This window comes from Panicum hallii, chromosome 5 (assembly GCF_002211085.1).
Source record: "Panicum hallii strain FIL2 chromosome 5, PHallii_v3.1, whole genome shotgun sequence".
NCBI classification, from domain to species: Eukaryota; Viridiplantae; Streptophyta; class Magnoliopsida; order Poales; family Poaceae; genus Panicum; species Panicum hallii.
The window spans coordinates 23,316,431-23,336,462 of NC_038046.1; the positions used below are offsets into that span (position 1 = coordinate 23,316,431).

Here is a 20,032-nt window from a genome sequence, read left to right on the forward strand (position 1 = left end):
TGGTAGTGTCATCACCGTATTTTGTTTTCATCTTCCGCCGCATCAGCTCCCCTTTAGTCCCGAGTCTTGAGAGCACCCGGGACTAAAGACCTACCTTTAGTCCTAGGTGGTTTCACAACCAGGGACTAAAGGGTCTTTTGTCCTGGGTGTGGATGAGACCCGGGACTAAGAGGGGGTGTATATACCCCCCACAGTCCATGATGTCCCCCCAGCCCTCTTTTCTTCTCCTTCTCATACTCATCACCTACGGCCAACCACCATCACCACCGCTGCATCCAATCTGCGTCTCCTCTCCATTATCGCCTTTGCATCGCTGCGTGCATTCGCAATGCCGCTGCACCGCACGGCCCCCCTCTCCGGCTGCCCTGTCCTGGCGTGGCCACTCCCTCGGCGCTCGATCCGATACGGTAGTTCGATGACTCACCGCGGCGTCCCCTGGCCTCCTCCAGCGCTGCCTCCCCGTCTTCGCCTCCACCGTCGGCCCCTCCGCGTCATGCCCCTCCATGCCATCACCCCACACACCATCTCGCTCCTCGATCCGTGGCTCCACGGCCGTACTCATCCTATCGCCGGCACCTTCGGTCCGGCCACCGCCGCTAGCTGCGTCGCACCATGCTCCTCCGCACCGTCACCCACCGCCGCCCCCTTCACGAAGATGTGCCCCTCCTCGCCATCTACCTCTGCCACGTTGCCCCTCCACCACCCCCTCGCCACCGTACCGGCAGCGCCGACCGACTGTGTGCACTCTGCAGTGTGAGTGCGCGTGTGTAACACCCTAGGTGTTTAAATTGCTAAACAGGAGATCTTGAACAATGCATCATGCATCTTTGACCATGAGAAATATAACCAAAAGTATTTTAATTGGACTATACATGTGTATGTGTGAATGAGTGTATATGCATGTGTATGTGTGTACAAAGTACCTCTTTATAACCATCAATCAAAGTCTAGTTGAGATCATGATGAAAATTTGAAATTTTAAACATGAAATGACAAGTCATTCAGATAATGGTTTAAATTGTTGGGTTACCGAACACCTCCCAAAATTATGATTCCATATGGGTCATTGTTGATAGGCTTCAAAGACAGCACAATTTATTTCGGTACTTACTACCTACACGGCCAAGAAATATGCCGAGATTTATCTCGATCGTATTGTTTGCCTACATGGAGTACCCAAGATAATTATTTCCAACCATAGTGCTCAGTTTGTAGCATGTTTTGCAAACATTTGCAAGCTTCTCTTGGTACCAAACGGATTCAAAGCTCAGCTTATCACCCTCAAACCGATGGGCAAACCGAGAGAATAAACTAAATGCTAGAAGACATGTTGAGAGCTTGTGTCATTCACTATGACAAGAGTTGGGACAAATGCCTATTGCTAGCAGAGTTCTCATACAACAATAGCTATCAAGAGTTGGTACCATTTAAGGCCTTGTATGGTTGAAGGTGTCGTACTCCTTTGAGATGGTCGCAAGCTGGAGAACGAAAAGTATTCGGACCCAATCTTGTAACTAAGGCTGAAGAGAAAGTGAGGGTAACACAAGAGAATTTTAGAGCCGCACAGTCTAGGCAAAAGAGCTATTTTGATAAGAGGAGAAAGCCCTTAAAATTTAAAGTTGGTGATCATGTCTACCTTCAGGTTTCACCAACCAAGGGTGTACAGAGATTCAGAGTGAAAGGAAAATTATCTCCCCGATATGTTGGTCCTTATGAAATCATCAAAACTTGTGGACCCGTGGCCTATAGAGTGCGACTGTCCTCGCAACTATCAGCGATACACAATGTCTTTCATGTCTCTCAACTCAAGAAATGTGTCCGAGTTCCCACCAAGATCGTTGAATGAGGAGAAATATGGGTAGAGCTGAACCTCTCTTATGTCGGATATCCTATCAAAGTTCTTGATTAAAAGAAAGAGTCACTAGGAGACAGGTCGTTAAAATGTATAAAATCAAATGGAGCGATCACACTGAAGAGGAAGCCACTTGGAAAAATGAAAACTATCTAAATCAAAATTTTCGCGGTTTTCTAAACTCACGCAAAGGTACACGCACTTTCCACACTAAGCTTGCTTATCTGAATCTCAGGACGAGATTCTTTTTAAGGGAGGAAAGCTATAACACCCTAGGTGTTTAAATTGCTAAGCAAGAGACCTCGAACAAGGCATCATGCATCTTTGACCATGAGAAATATAACCAAAAGTATTTTAATTGGACTATACATGTGTATGTGTGAATGAGTGTATATGCATGTGTATGTGTGTCCAAAGTACCTCTTTATAAACTTCAAATCAAACCAAAAATGCATAATAAAAAGGTTAGATACCTCCCTCTTTTCATGTTCAATCAAAGTCTAGTTGAGATCATGATGAAAACTTGAAATTTTAAACATGAAATGACAAGTCATTCAAATTTTGGTTTTTGAAAATTTAAAATATCTTTCAAACCGTAGCTCAAATTAATATTGGCCTAAAAAAAGTTTTAGAGTTTCAAATTCCCTACAACTTTCATGTTGGCAGATTTTAAAGTTTCCTTGCAAACTTTTGAGAAAAATTTGTTTGAACCCCGGCCTTCACTCTTTCTCTCTCTTCCTTCTCTCTCCTTCTCTCTCTCCCTCCCTTGTTCTGTCCCATCGAGGGGCGGCGGACATCGGCCACCTGGCTGGCAATGCCTGCTGGCGAGCCGCGCAAAGGGCAGCACCCGACAGGCCCCAATAGGCCCGCGGCTGAATCGCCCTCCCCTGCCCCAATTCCGCCCATGCCCGACGCACGCGCGCCACGCGGCCGTCGATTCCCGGCCAAGCCATGACGCGTCAACGACGCCGCGCCCTTGCCACAGTCTTGTCTTGATTGTGCCTCCCTCCATTGTGCCGCGTCCAGCCTCGCCTCCCCTCCTCCTGCGCCTATAAAAGTCGAGCTGGCCCCCTTCTCGCGCCCGAGCAGCACAGCCGCCCGCCATGGACGCCGCCTAAACCTCACCGCCGCGCCCCCACCTCTAGCCTCCCTCCGCCCCCAAACATGCTAGAGAAATTTGGAGTACAGAAGCTCAGTAGATCTGCCAATAAAACTGAATCTTTAATAATGTAGAAAAATATTGCTATATTTTCTATGCCCTGTAACTTGCACAATAAAATATGAAAATTCACAGCAAATGCAGCATAAGTATATAAGCGCACCGTACAATTTGGGGCACCAGTGCATGCATAGTCTATTCTATATAAATGAATCTATATTCTACCGGTAGTTGTTTACTTGATTTATTATGCTTAATCTGCTAGGTAAAAATAGCTGAAATTTTTACAGTGGGTTTTTCACTAGGAAATGTACTGTATATAAAAATTTCAATATCAGAAATTTTATCTAACTTCAAATATAAATCCCACACGATGTCTTGTGTCTAAATATGAAACTAGAAAATTTCTGCATGTAAATGAAATGAGAACACCCCCCCCACCTACTTAATGGAGCTAGTTAATCTAAATAGTACTCAGTAAATGACTGCCCAAGGAATTATAAATGAAATGATTTATAAGTTAACTTGAGTTTTGTTGGATTACAACTTTATAGTAAAATGCTCGATTTAACTTTCCATCAACACAACTCGTGCATGTGCATTTCATGTAGATGGTACCGCTCTTGCTGACGGAACGTATGAGCTGATCCCCAAGTCCAAGAGTGCACAGTGTGAAGCTCAAATGAATCTAACTGAAGTTGCTGAAGATCCGGACCAAAGTTTGAAAGAGCCCAACGCTAACCTTGCTCACGAAGGCAAGCCCTAGAGCATGAACCCTATTTTCGATATAAGCAATGTTATTACTTCTATGTATTTGTGCATTTAAGTTTATAGGTGTTTATTGAAACCTTAGCTGCATAATCCTAGTACCTATGTTTGAACACTGATATGTGTAGGTCGCTAGATGCCATGCTAATAGGATCGGTAAGAGTCGAGTGATTGCCTATCACTCGCGAGATATAGGAGTTGCTTATTTTACTTATGTTGGAATCATAAGATCGACGGGCGGGGCTTGGTGTGATATTCATGTTGTTGATTGATGCCCCGTCTATGTAGCAAAAATGGCTAAGGTCACAGTGGTGGTAGTGGTGGTTAGGTTGTTGAACGTACTAACCACATGCTGAAAATATGGAAATCGGTAAGCTTAAGTACCTAATTGAACCGGTGCGTGGACTTCATCCCCACCCTCTTGACTTCATTTCCATGGGCACATGGTGAGTGCAAAGCCGGGCTTTGTACTTGAGGGGGTGGCCCTAATCCATGAAATGGGAATAAAGGGGAAAAGTTGAACGTGTGACTCTGGGAGTAATCACGTGCCGTGTGTTTAGGTTTGCCTTGCAAGGTTAAGAAAGTCGATTCGAATCATCCGTTTCTTACAGCCATTGAGACTGCTTGACCCTTTTACCACATAGAGTGAAGAGGAACAATGATGATGATTAATCTTGTTGGATGCTCAATTAATTATTTCTACCATGCGTGATTTGGATAGTTGCTTACCTAGAATGGTTAATCAACTAGAACTTGATGATAAACTTGAAAGCAAGGACTCACTCTTAGATGCTTTTTGGCAAAAACAACCCTCAGCCAAAAGCCTTGCATGTCTAGGAGTCGGCTAAGTATATACCACTAGGTGGGTAAGCCTTGCTGAATATTAGTATACTCAGTCTTGCTTGTGGCTTTATTTTCAGGTGAGACTTTTGGGGACATGGTTGCTAGTTTGACTTGGCCGCGTACTCTTCCTCCTGGTTGGTCGGTGGAATGGGATGTGTCTCCGGCCAATGATAATAATGCTGAATGATTTCATGTACGAGCTTCATCATAATATCTTGTATCGTCGTTAGAACTATTGTTTATTTTTCGCTGCACTGTTAAACTCTGAAGTACCATTTTATGAATTCAAACTTGATTTATAATAATAATTCATGTTGAACTCTGATATGTAAAATTTGTGGATTGTTGTAATATCTGGACTCATCTTTATGTGGGTTGTATGTATGCTTTGTTTCAATCGAAATTGCAGTGGTTGCGACTGGATGCTACCCGATAGACTGTCGAGTTACTCCGGTTTAAGTGTGAGTTAGCTCGGGTTGTCTTTATGGTGATGGTTAGCGCACTTGAGGCGGATTAATTCAGGCGGTTCCACCACAGCCTGTGTGTTGTGTGCACTCTAAAATTGATTATGGATTATGGAATAATTGATTAAAAATGAAATTGTGTTCCATAGAATTTTAGTTTATGGAATAATTGATTAAGAAACGAAATTGGGTTCCATAGAAATTTAGGTTATGGAATAATTATTGATTAAGAAATGAAGTTGTGTATGAATTACAATTGATTATGTTTTATAAGTATATATGTAGACTTTAGTTTTAGGTCTAGTGTTAGTGCATAGAATATGTGTATATAGTCTTTTTCACGTAATTATAATGTAGTGTACATGTATTATTCTATTGATTTTTCAAAGATGATGTATATAATATTACTTAATTTTTCAAAGATAATGTAGTGTACAAGTGTTATATAGGTGTCATTTTGTGGATTTATTGATTATTTTCTAGATAATCAATTGCGCACTCATACACACACTAACACACACAATGACTTAGTGTTTTCTATAGATTTGTATATAGTTCGTGGTTTTTCAGATAATCAATTACTTAGTGTTTTTTGGTTCGTGGTTTTTCAGAAAACCAATTACTTAATGTCACACATATACTCACACTCAAATACTGAAGTATATTAGTCCTTGGAAATTGTTAGTTTTAATTAGTTATTAGTATAAGTCCTTAAAAGTTACTTAGGTTATTTACATAACTAATCCTAAAGTCTATAGTTAATTTTGTATAAGTCCTTAGAAATTGTATAGGGCTAATACTTAGCATAATTTATTAATTGTTTTATTTGTATTCTATTACTATAGTTAAGATGGACCTGAGACGTGATGATAATCAGTTCCTCATGGACATGATTGTCGGTGGTGACGCCAGCAATATCAACATATACCTCAATATGTCCGGTGATGGAATTGATCAATCTGAGGATGATGCTGATCAACAACCCGTAATGCTGACCAAGATGATAATGTATATATCTAACATTTCAATTCTTGTATATATATATATATATATAACAATGTAGATAATGATTATTATTGAGCATGAATAATATGTCTTTTATTTTTAGCCCTCAGCATCGGCGAAAAGAAGTAACGTGGCCCGACCAAAAGATTGGAAGGGTGACACATTATCACAAAAGTGGCATATGATGGCGAGCCAATTACTCCCGCCAATGCTACAGGGAAATACGTAGGACAACGCGGACATCTTGTGAGGGACCATATTCCGATCAGCTGTAGGTTATGGAAATCCGACAATCCAAACGAGCGAAGTGTGGTGCCTCAAAGAGAAAAAGGAAATGGTTTGGCATGAATTAAAGCAGCAGTTCACGCTTCGAGCAAGATCTGAAGAATTAGTTAAGCAGTGGACTCTTAAGAAGATGGCCAAACAATTCCAGACCTTCAAGAAGAATTTGACCAATGCTAATATCAAGCAAGAGAAAATGCCAAAATTTACTGGAGAACTTGAAAATTTGAAGGACCACTAGGATGACTTTGTGGAATATAAGTGTTCAGATCTAGGTATTTAGTCGGTGCAAAGGAACAAACAAAATGCATCGAAGAAACTATATCACCACAAGCTAGGGCAAGGTGGCTACAAGCGTGCAATCCCTAAATGGGAGAAGATGGAGCAAGATTTGCTTGCTAGAGGTATCATACATGAGACCATGAACTAGCCTGAACATTCAATGTACTGGTTTTATGGTCATGGCGGAAGATTGAACCTAGAGAATGGCGAGTACATCTTTGGCCAAAAAATTCAGGAGGCAGCCTATTGGCTACAAGAGGCAATAGAAGCAGTTACCCAGGAAACATTCCGGTCTGATAGAGAAAAGGATAACTTGACTTACACCCTTAAGAATCCAGAACATATGGGCTGAACACGAGGCAAATGCATAATTCCGTGAAAATATGGTTATGTGATCGATTACAGAAGTCGACTAAGAAGGAAGAACGAGGAGCAGGCGCACTTGAGAAGGCTTGAAGAACAGTTGTTATCTCAAGATACTAGAATGGCGAGGAAAATAAAACGACAAGTTGCTATAGCAATGAGCAAGCAGCAGCAACCAGAACTGACTCCAAAGCCTCATGTCAATGCAGCAAATTTGCCTTAGCTAAGAAACAGTTGCGCTTCCACGGGTCTCCTTGTCGACAACGCAATCCCCGCAGTAGAAACTGGCCAGCAGCGCTATTTTCTGGATGATATCACTCAGCGGACACCTTGTGGGCTGCAAATTCATTATAAGGGCTTAATCACCACAGCTACCTTTGCTACCGCTATGCCAACCCAAACAGGCAAGGTCTACCATGGACAACCAATTTTGGCTGGATACGCTAGAGTAGGCGTGGAGGAGGTATGCAAGGGTTATGAGATGCTCGAGGTCGACAGTCTTGGAGGTGTGACGGGGAGAAGACACTAGTAGAGGCCATTCATGGTTATATCCTGTGGGAGAAGCGCAACATCATCCTAAAGCCTACTGATCAGGCATCAAGACCAGCATCTCCGCAACCTCCTCCAAGGGCACCCAGCACGAGTCCACCGTCTCCGCCAGCTGCTCCACAACATTCTCATTCACCATCATCTCCTAGGCAGCGGGCGTTTCCTGCTTCACCTCCTCCTAGGCAGATGTCTCCTGCTTCATCACATCCACCACCGGCGGCGGCAAAGAAGCAAAAGCTACAACCCAAGACAGTCATTTAATAAAGAGCCTTCGAAGAAGAAGCAGCCGAAGAAGAAGGAAGCTAAGGAGGCTCCTAAGCTACCATGGGAAAAAAATTATGAGGAATGCTGTGAGGAAGCTGAAAAGGCGGTTGACGAGCACTTCAAACTGAAGAAGTCACAGAAGAAGGTACCCATAAATCCAGCCAATTCAGCCTTTTTCTTAAAAATGATCGATGCAAATCGGAAGAAATTCATTCCACCATCAGACTACGACCGCTTGATTACCAAAGCATATGAGAAGAAGAAGAAATCTACTGGGTCGTCGTCTAATGTTCCATAGCTCGAAGCCCAAAAGAAGCAATCAATTGAACCGCTCGTTGTGCTACCAACAAAATAACAAGGGCTAATTGCTTTTCCGGGCACCTCGGGTCTCTCGGCGGCTTAGTGTTGCAGGGCGTAAAGAAATTTCAATACACACCGGAATTGCTAGATGGACATATGAGTTTGGCAAGAGCCTTGTTCCCCGTGAAGTCGTGCCTGAGCTTCCAACGCAAATGCGCAGGCTACATATTATTACAAGCTCGCATCTAGCCGTGGCGACATCATGCTGGGTCTACAGATTAAAGATGAAGATTACTTTGGTGACGAGGATGCGATATGGTTGAATTTTGAAGAATTATACCAACTATACCATAAAGATGCCCTCGGCATCTCTTTCTTCAGCACCTGGCTTCTGTAGGTGGTGTTCTTTAATTTTCATTTACATAATTAGCGAATCTTATTGTTATCGCCATAATTTGGCTGGGCCAGAAGGTGGGCTGCGAGCAAGATGGGCTCAAATGATAATTGTAATGGGCTTGCGAATCAGCTCCTGCGCAGGCGGTGTAAGGCCAGATTGGCCATGTATCTAGTTTAAGTTAGTTTAGAGATAGATAGTCAGGATTTGTATCGTAGTCAATCAGGATTAGTTAGGAAAGGCAAGTCTCTAGACTATAAATATGTACTCTAGACTACGAATGAAAACAACAACAAGCATTTGCAAACAACTCTCGGCGCATCGCCACCCCTGCTGTAGGGTTTCTCTCAGATAAGTGCTATGCAGCCCCGATCGCGTGATCGGGGCAGTATCGTTCCTACCTATTTATCTTTGTGTTTCTCGTGCTGAAGTGTTGTTGATGGCGAGTAACACTAGTTATCTTAACGTTTATAGGGATGCATCAGCTTTTCATACTGTATCCGTGCATTGTTCATCACCTGTAAATGTTTAGCTGTCTTTGTGCCCGATTCCGGGTGTGAGGGCAGCACATTGCTCTGTTTCGATTAGTAGATCTAATCTGTTATGGTTAGTCTTTATTCTTCAAAGATTTGGTTTAAGATCTGCATGATTAGGCCCTTCAAACGAGTTAAATGATCCGGCAATACGTTTGATGCTTTATATTAATCTAAAGAGGGATTGTTCCGGAAATCGGCTTCCTGTTGTTTTTTAGACCTCTGTTTAGGTTGCTATTCTGTTATCTTTCATATTTGTTAGGCTTAACTACGCGTAGGATGTTCCGGTTATTTGGTAAAAGTTTTAACCATTGTAGATTGGATTAGCTTATTGATTACAGAGCAAGTTTATATTAGTATCAAATATACGCACTTTGTTTAGATATACAGATCCGATCTGATACTGGGAGACAATCGGCTCTTTACAGCCAATATCGGGGATCACCCAATGAGTCGATCACGGCTCGGACTAACGGTTGAACGTGTCTGTGTATGCAGGAAACTACCTGAAACCACATCTACACCTTCTTGATTAGGTATAGGTCAGGTGGCACGCCTAGCAAACCCATACGCCAGGTCGTGTGCCAGATCCTAGGCCCACCAGCAGTTTCGGGAGCCTCCCGGCTTCTCGTGTTGCCTGTCGCTGCTCGCCGGTGGGTTTCGACCGACGACACTTATTACATTCCCTCAATCTATTCCATGTTTCTTTTGTATCATGTAGAACGGAGATTCAAACTTGCAGGAAGAATGACTACTTTCACTTGGGCTTCGTCGACTCAGTGGTTGTGAATTGCATTACTCTAAAGGACAACCCTCAAGAAATATTTGAGTGAGTGTTTTTTGCCTTACAAGTAGAATATGTTGTTTCCTTACAACTTTCGGTGAGTGTTTTCTGCCTTGGAACCCTTTTACTTTTGTATAATTGAATTTTTTAACCCTAAATAAAGTGGCTCTGTATAATCTTGTAGAAATCACTGGATACTAATTGTGATAAATCCTGAAATGCGCTTAACGATTGTTATGGACTCATTAAAGAAAGATCCAGAAGATTACAAAAGCATCACCCACTTGTTAAAAAGGTAATTAGTAATTGTGATAATTCCTGACATGCGCTTATCGATAAATATATTTATTCATTCTCGGCCATGTGCAGGATTTGGAAAATGTTAAGCGAAAAAGAACCAGGTAATTTCATAGGCGAGCTTAGATTCAAGACAAACTTTTCGGTACGTACTGGATGCTGCTTTGCACATTTCATTTGTTTTATTATATATTCATATGGATACTTGGTGACTTCTTTTGTCTTAAAGTGTTTGAGGTAGGCACAGGGCAATAATTTATGCGCATACTATATTTGCGAGAACATTCATAATTTTGTAGGTCCTTACAAGACATATACTTCTTAGGAAGCGGAAGTAAGTAATAAACAACATCTCGTAATGTTTTGAGTAATTTTAAAAACTTTCATAATTAGTATTTTTCACTTTTCTATAGATTGCTAGGATGCGGGATCAGCTCCTTCCACGGGATAGCTTTTTGGCGATTCAAGAAGCCCTGGCACGATTTATTTACGAGCAAGTCGTCAAACCAGATGGCGAATTTCACTATGATGGACACAATCTTGATAGAAGCAGTAAATATAGCATAGATGTTATATAAAACTTTGGTGACACCAGCCAGGACTAAAGGGAGGCCTGCTAGACCGGGGATTGGAGCCCCTTTAGCCCCGGATTGGCGGTCCAGATTGAAAAACCATGACTACAGAGGGTTTTTCCCAACCAGAACTAATGAACATTTCTGTAGGTATCAATCCAATCTGCATAGGGAAAAAAAAGAAAAGGAAAAAGAATTGGTAATGGCAGGGTTCGTAGGATCGAAGGCTCTGAATACCAATTGATAGGGCCAACCCATTGGCCATAACAGGATGCCCACCGATAGTGATGAAGAAGCATATGCGTCAAGTAATGATGATTACATTACATACCTACGATGCTCGTATTGTGCCTGCTTTCCAGGGTACCAAACAAAGAGTGTCAATATTGCTTCTCTGAGTTTCAGTTCAATCAAACAGTAAACCTCGTGTTGCTATATGCACGGAACGCAATAACTACAGAGTCAGGTTGTTGCTGCTGCTTCGATATTAGAATGTACCCTCTCGATTCATTCAGGAGCAACAGCAACTAAACATATTTTCAGGAGGTATGCGACGGGCGGGGTCTAGCCCTCGGCGGCAGCAGCATTGATGGGGGATGATGAGATTTTGGATGACTTCGATTATTGTGTTATTTACTGAAATCATAAAGGAAGGAAAAAGTATTAAAATATCCTTAATATTAATTTTGTAAGTGGTTTCCGCCCCACAAAATAATAGATTTCGGTCCACATCTTAGGTTCTTCGTAACAGGTTACTCATGCATTTTAACCATCGGACTGGACCTTTTAAAGGCTTCTAAAATTCCCAAGCAGCCTAAAATTTGTCATAATCTAAACCATTTCTATCTTAAAAGTCCTGAAAGTTTGTCCATCCAGGCAGAAGTGGTTTACAGTGCCACCCCGAACTAGTACACGCCAAGCCTAGGTGAGATGATGCAAGATAATTTCACTCAGATACTTTGATTCAGTCGTGTCATACAATTGGATGCAACCAATTTTAGGTTCTCGCAGTTGTTTGTAGTGTTTCACGTGTTGCAAACTTGTATTCCTCATGTGAATTCCATTATTCCATGATTCTGTGCTTGTTTTAATTAAACATCAATCTGATAGATCTGAATATGTTGATACCGTGTCCATTTAGGTGATGAATAAGTTGATGAGCTTTCTATGTTTTTAGGACAAAGAGTTTACAGTTGCTAATTTCAAGCATTTCTATGTTTTTAGGCCAAAGAGTCTGTCTGCTTTACCATTTGCAGCCACATCCTTTCAATTCGTCCATATAAACCATGATACCTTCTATGCGGGCAATTCGACACTGACATAATTGTTTTAGGAACTGATTCAGTAAACTTATTTTAAATGTATTCTGCTGTACGCAAGAACAACTGTATTTCCTTGGTAATAGATTAATAGGAAACATGCAACTCCTGTGTACAATTGAGGTCCAGGGAAATGCCACAGCACTGTGTATCTGATAATTGCTGGCGTATTTGTAATCAGAAGTATTCCATTTGGGAAGATGTATCCAAGTGCATTAGTGAATGGTACTTATGCTTGATAGATGGCAATGGTCGTCTCATATTTACCGTGCTGATCCTGTTACTAAAGTTAAATGTGGCGTCGTAGGCACATTTTCCTGTTCAATGTGTCTAGGATGGATAGAGTCCATACAAACCTGAATTGTCATATTTTGAATACAGAGTGCTGACCACATTGTAATTACCGTTTGGCCATCCATTTCGTACTACTATTAGAACATTTGTAGTACAGTAAATTATGTGCGAAATGTACTAAATGACACACATGCATGTTAAGATTGATTATTAAAAACTCATGCTGTTCCTGTTTTTATTTTCTTGCTAGCTGGTGTGGATGTCGACATGCCTATGCATCAAATCTGTACGGAATGTTGTGTTATGAATGTCTTGCATTTTCAGCAGAATGTTTTTGCTTCTCTATATGTCATATTGTGATCCATCAGTCCTGAGAACAGAGAATATTGTTGTCCTTGCAGGAGGTGAATTGTCTTCAGTAGTTCACTCGGATTTTGGTAACCAACTCAGAAGATCCTCGGTTAACACTGAATGAATGTTCACAGTGAAGTGCTGCTGCGGAGTTTTGAATTGGTCGTGAAGCGATAGTGTAATGCAAATTTAGTCGCTGACCTTGTCCTTACCAAATTTCACTTTTGTCTTGGCACTACCAAGGTGTCCCATAGATTGATACCAAAGTACTGCTTACGCTGGTGTGGCAATCAATGCGTGAAAGCTATATGACTTGACGGATATATGTTTCTATGCTTGGATCGTTATGCTGTGAAAATATTACTCTTCCATTTTTCAGTATTACAAATCTTAGTAGTATACAAATTTGAAGCATTCTTTACCACTTCTGTTGCTGTCTGGAAGCAGAGCAGCAGCTTATGCTGTTCTTTTTCAAATTTCTGGTGTCATTTTCCATTGCTTATATTTGTTCACTGTTACTTTAGGTTGGGAGGCCCCAGCCACTCTCTTCGGTTATGTTGCATGTTTTATGAAGGCGCATGCATATCTATAATCAAGTTCATTCTTTTGGTTTCAAGGCTTTGAATTGAATTGTTCTTTTTCATCGGACACTATGACTGGATTTTCATTGGACAAAGGTGCCGTGATTACCAGGCAAAGCAAAGATTAGAACATATACGTGTGTGCTTTGTAGACTGGGTTGAGATAGGATTAATGAAAACATGCATGGTTGTAGGCATAATCTAAACCACTTCTGGATTAAAAAAGATCCTGAAAGTTGTCCACCTAGACAGCTCTATTCTCGCCCGCAGTTGAAGATATTTTTCACAGTGCTGAAAAAGCATGTCTACTCCTTGATATTACAACATTCTTACACTCATCGATCACTAAGAACTATTAGCTATATAGGCTCAATGATAACATGGGTGCTAATTCGTTATATATGGTCTCTGCTTTAAGTTGCATCATTTTGTTTTAGAAATTATCTCCAAAGTCCAAACTAGTATCTTGTTGTAAGAGCTTGTTCTTAATTGTTCGTTTTTTAAAAAAAAAAACAACAAACCGGCAAGAAAGCTGCTAGTTACTGATTAGAAAGGAGAAACCGGGATGGGTGAGTTACAGGGCAAGTGCACAAAAAGGTGGAAAACAGGGTGTCATCTCAATTGTTGCACACATTTTCTTCTTAGGAGCTGCTACAGCCTGGAATATGTGCCATCTGTGTTTGGCTGGCCAATCACAAGAGCTACCGTGGCCGGCAAGACGCTCAGCAACCGTTCATCACCTCCGGCAGGCACACGCTCCCGTTTCCTTTCGGTGCCAACACTCTCTCGGAAACCACCTCCCTCCGCCAGTCCGCCCTCCTCCTGCTGCCCATGGCCGGCCTTATCCTCCTCCGCGCCACCGCACTCGGCCTCGCCGCAGCGGGGGCGGGGGCCCTGCACGCCATCTCCAGGTGGACGCCGCCCAGGGACCTCTCTCCCTACGTCCCGTCTGTCAGGTTCATGCTACTGGAGTCCGCGCAGGGCCTCCAGGCCGCCCTGCTCGGCGCGCACCCGCTCTCCGGCAAGCACCTCCGCGACGTCCGCGCCCGCGCCGAGCATGACCTCGCGCTCGCCGACGTCGACCTCACCGAGGGTGGCGACCCCGCCACGGCAATCGACCTCCGCCTCCTCCTCGCGTTCCTCGCCACGCGTGACGGCCGCGCCGACGACGCCCTGCACATCTACGAGGAGGCGGCCCGCGACGCGCCGTTCGACGCTCGCCCCCGCGCCCTCGCCTACTACCTGTGCCGCTTGGTAGGGCGAGAGGACGAGTCGGTGCGGTGGAGCGCGGCCTACCGCCGCCTCGTCCCGGTCATCGACGGCGCAAGCCTGGTACCGGAGATGGAGTCCTACGAGATGCAGGGGCTCGTCCGCGAGCTGTTGGTCGCGGCGACGGTGGGCTGCGTCTGCAAGATCGTCCACCCCGAGGACAGGGCCGTCGTCATGCGCGCGGCCTGCGGCGCAGTAGACCAGGGGCTAGTCGCTGCGCTGCAGGACAAGGCGCTGTCAGCGACAGAGAGGCTTTATCTGCGAGCTCTCCGCGTGTATCTGCACGCCAAGGTGCGGCTTCTCATCAAGAAGGAGGCACGGGACGTGGCCGACGGTGATGCGGAGGCATCTCCTGTTTCATGGTAAGCAACCTTACACTCGTCTCAACCTCAGATCCGATGCATGGATGCGGTGGATTGGATAATTCAAGCTATTGTGCAGACCTGCAGGGTATTGTGTAACCTGATTGATTTGGTTCTTCTTTCATCAATTTATCTGTTAGGCACCAGTAAGATCACAATCAGTTAGTACAACAAACTAAAACACTAATAAATCTTGCTCTGTTGGTATTTATCCTTACACTGAATCCATGGACATTTTCATGTGCAACGCTATATGCTGTTGACTATGAACTGGGTTGGTAGCAGTATTATGTCAGTTCAAGTGTGGATTTGGCATTTTGTTGGAACTGAACTGCGTGCATACATGCTGACATAAATTTGATTCTTTAATTTGATCAATGCATAAGTAAGGTCCAGCTCATTAGAACAGAACATATGCCGAGTTTAGTGATATTATGACATTATTGCACAAGTTTAATTAGTTTAATATCTAGTTGTGCGGTGTGTTTGATTTGTTTTTTCCATGGACCAGTTCATTGATAAGTAGGGTCCAGTAAATTGAAGCATAACAGAAGGTGCCAATGACTGGGATAAATGATCTATATCCTTCTCGTGGAACCATTTGTTGATTCCAATGAACAATAATATGTGGCATTGCTTTGACTACCATCTGAGTTGCATATATATTTTGACAGAAATTTTCTACTGTTCTGTGTAGTTGTATTCAATTCTTTCTTCCATTGATAAATGCATAAGCCATAAGGTCCAAGTCATTGAAACAGAGCAGAGCAGAGTATTGGTTTGCTGATACATGGCGTTAGTGTACAATATATGCTTTTAACTAATATGCTAGTAGTGTAGTATATATGAGAAAAGGATTTCTATTGTTTTAATTACATAAATGCCATTATCGGCCATCTCAACATCTCAGAAATGAGAGTTTGTTATGACCTAAGAGAATTCCAAAAACAGTATGTTGGTGTGCCTGTTTGTGAATTTTAATCCGGAAATTCTTTGTTTACAAACTAATGGACAAACATTCTATTCCGTTTCTTTTAAAACATATCTGACATTGCGTGACTCTTTTCGTTTCTCTTAGGCATTCGAAAAAACATGCGTTGCTTGCAAAAGACATGACTGCTCCGCTTTTTGCCCTTTTAAAAATTGTTCTACAGCAAATTAAAAATGTTTACCTGGTGATTAAACCTATGCTACCTTTGGTTGCAGATGAGGTTGACATATAACTACAGAAGTCGACAGTTCTTATTTTTCTGAAGTGCCTGATCGCTCAAGTTACTATGGAGGCCATGTTCGATGCATCAGCGTTAAGGTTCTAGATTGTAAGCAGAGATTTTCATCTAGCAGATCTGTTAACCACAGAAGCTAGGTTATTGTTTCGCAAGAATGTTAATTCATATGCCGCTTGAATAGAATTGCCTACTATAGTGTCATATGCTCGAAGTTGACTTCCAATTTTTCCAGGCAGTAGAAATTAGTTACACAAGAGTTTCCTGCAGCTTACTTGTGATATCCTCGAAGGTGTCTGTAATATTTTCTGGGCATGTAGCCCATATTTACTGTGTCTTTTAGGTTCTCGGAGATTATGAGCCGGAGATGCAATTACTTTTTAGTTTTTACGCATTCGTATGCAAGCTATTATAACCTTCTATCTTAGTCAGTTATGTCCTCTGGTTTCCTTATGAGACAAGCTACGTTTCCGTTGCAAGTTATCTCAGCTTCTGCATGTTTGTGTGTCAGCCTATCCTGTAACGATTGTGCATGCTTTTGTTTTATTAACAGCTATCTGCAAGTTACGGTAGGAGGTCACTGTTTCCACAATGGTTGCTAAGATCTGCTTTGATGTATCCATCTCTGGGTGTACTGACTCAACTCATCCTCTGTGGATCAATACCCGGGCCTCGGCAGGCTGCTCACGCCGGAGGCCCTACTCCTCGACGCCACGCACGCGCTCGGGGCCGCCGAGCTCCGCGACCTGCCCCACACCGGTCGGGCGAACCGCGCGCTCCACGACGTCGTCGCCCCCGCGGACCTCGCGAGGGCGGAGGCCCTGGGCGACGCCAGGGCCGCGGCGGTCCACCGCCTCCTCATCGTCCTCCTCGACGTGGAGGACGGCCGCTTCGACGACGCGCTGCCCGCCCTCGCGCGCCTCGCCGCGGAGAGCCACGCCCCGCGCCTGTGCTACGCCGCGGTCTGCGACCTCATCGGGCGCTCCGACGAGGGCGACTGATGCCTCGCGTGCTTCCCGGAGGACCAGCGCCCCCGCCAGCAATTGTCCTTCCAGCTGGGCGTCGTGTCGGCCACCCTCGGCGGGGTACAGGTCGCCAAAGTCGCCGGCTCCGAGGGCCGCGTGGCCTCTGCTGCCTTCCAGATTATCGACGACAGCGTCGCCAAGATGTCCGCCTTCCAGATCATCATCGCTGCGATGCTGAAGCGCGCGGCGAACAGGGCGAGCAAGGACGTGGCGGCGCTCAAGGGCGATGGCGGAATTGGGATGTTCCGCGCGGTCTTCAAGGCCCTCTCCGGCGGCAGCGGCCCCGACCCCAAGGGTCCCCCGTTCTTCCTTCAGAGTAGAACTGCTATCTGAAATGAATTTCACTTGAATCCCCTTGATGGCGATGCGACATTGACTGAACTACTGTAATTACTGTCTTTCTGTAGTTGTTTCCTGCATTTTCATGGTCGTTGGGTACTGCTTATAGTTCAGATAGTGTAACCACAGCGTGATACAGGTTTTATCAAATGGTAATGTTACTCAGCCCTAGGTACTTACCAAGGGCCATGGATATGGTGTTTAGTCTTATTATTGATATTCAGAGTGTTAAGTCCGCACTGCTTAGTTTTAATAGATATCGATCTTCAGTTCCTAAAATTCAGTTGCTTGTGTTTCAGATATTTACTTTAGGATGGCACTTCGATATAGCCAGTCACCTTACATTGCGATTATAGTTATATAAGATCTATTATAATGTAGCTATATAAGTTATATAGCCTGTTTTATTTTCATCTGTTCCCTGATCAGATCACATATGGCTGGTACACTGAACAGAGTTTTTCTATTTTTCTATTTTTACTTTTCGTTTTTAATTTAAAAGAAACTGTATAACATTTCTAGTCGGCGTTTATGGTTTTCGCAGGCTTTATTGACCAACATCATTCACAAATCATGAACGGGGTGAAGTCTGTAAAATGGGTAAAAGGAAGAGTGAACTTAGAAGCATAGTTACTTTTTATGGATCCGATTATAAATTGATTTCTGGCGAATTAACATATGTGCAACATCTTCTGCTAGACAAAGCACCAGATTGATGTATATATTTATGGTTGCAGAAAGGATAATCGTAGCTTTCAACCTTCATTGGCGTACTTGAACTAGGTATGATCACTGTGAATATCGCCGATAAACTTTTCATACGTATGAAATATCGATCAGATGAATAAAACCGTCAAATGGTTTTATTTTAGGAAAAGTCTACATAATCCCCCCTCCCCCACACTAGTTATAGTGGACTACTTCACCCCCCAAATTATAAAACTGGATATTCTACCATTAAACTTTCCAAAACCGGTCAAATAACCCCCCCTAACTGGTTTTGGATGGTGGTTTCGCTACAGTGACGGTGGTTGCACAAAGGATCGGATAACCATAGCTTGCAACCGTCATTGGTGTACTAAAACTAGGCATCATCACTGTGAATATCACCGATAAACTTTTCATACGTATGAAATATCGATCAGATGAATAAAACCGTCAAATGGTTTTATTTTAGGAAAAAGTCTACATAATCCCCCCTCCCCCACACTAGTCATAGTGGACTACTTCACCCCCAAACTATAAAACTGGATATTCGACCATTGAACTTTTCAAAACTGGTCAAATAACCCCCAACTGGTTTTGGACGGTGGTTTCGCTACAGTGACGGTGGTTGCACAAAGGATCGGATAAGCATAGCTTGCAACCTTCATTGGCGTGCTAAAACTAGGCATCATCACTGTGAATATCACTGATAAACTTGTTCATATGTATGAAATATCAATCAGATGAATAAAACCGTCAAATAGTTTTTATTTTACAGGAAACATGACGTAGTGGAAGGTTATTGTTCGCTGGTAGTGCTGATTAGAGTAGTCTAATTGTTTTGACTTGCGTGCGAAAGCTGTCTATATATTCAGCTGTAAGCAGCATTCACAACCCGCTTCCATTTTGTTGGCAGAAACTCCAGTTTAGATCTCACTGTATGAATCATCTGAGGAGAAAATAACTTGAATATGAAACAGTTTAAGAAAAATTCAGCTCTCTGTGCAGGGCTGAAATACTGCAGTTGTTGAGATCCGAGTGTTGTTTCCCTAAATATGGTTTTATCATTAGACAGTAATCAGTTCTGGTCATTGCAGTGGTACACTACTATATTTTGCCTCTGGAACTGCAGGTCTGCAACTTCATGCTAGTTGGTCACTACAGAAAATTACATTTGCTTGTACACTGCCGGACAGTCGAATTCCAGCATATCTGTTTCAGGGTGTTAATTTTTTCCAAAGACTGTTTTCAAATTCACTTCTTTACAATTTGATATTCTCACTAAGTGTATGATCCGCACCATCAAACAAATCAAATCAGGCTCCTACAGTAGTTACATACAGAAACAAATCCTTCGTTTTGTGCCAGATTACCATAGCTTCAACTATTATTCCCTTGTTCAGATTATTTTCGGTTATTCGCTGCTCTTTGTTACTGGCAGTCAGGCTGGGACAAGCTTCGTTTCACTACTAAGGACATGCTGCATAATAACGTGCATGAAATAAACATGAAGAGATTGACGATCCAGGCTCAGGATCCTTGTTTATAAGGACAAAATTGATGTTCGCTGGAAAACAGTCTCATGCAGACTAAGAGAAATAATTGTTGTGTTTGGAACAGTGAGATCCTATCATCGCTGTTTTTTCACAACATCATGAGTTTAATCCAATGTTCAAAATAGCTGGCTATAACCACCGCTACAGCCCAGCCTCTAGGAAACCCCTCCGCTAGGATAGTTAGCCTTTAGCGCTAATTACTCATTTCCACTAATAGGCGCTATTAGTCCGCTAGAACCGTTAAATTGGACCTTCATTTAGCTTTCAGTTTATGCCTAAACTGTCCTATGTTAG

General features: G+C 43.0%; 1 protein-coding gene across 1 annotated transcript; it reads left to right on the forward strand.

Moving 5' to 3' along the window:
* The first annotated feature begins 14,087 nt into the window (after positions 1 to 14,087).
* On the forward strand, positions 14,088 to 16,579 carry LOC112895503. The gene is made up of 2 exons (XM_025963453.1): positions 14,088 to 14,887; positions 16,094 to 16,579. Coding segments are annotated over exons 1-2 (801 nt in total). The 3' UTR covers positions 16,095 to 16,579.
* Positions 16,580 to 20,032: the final 3,453 nt, after the last annotated feature.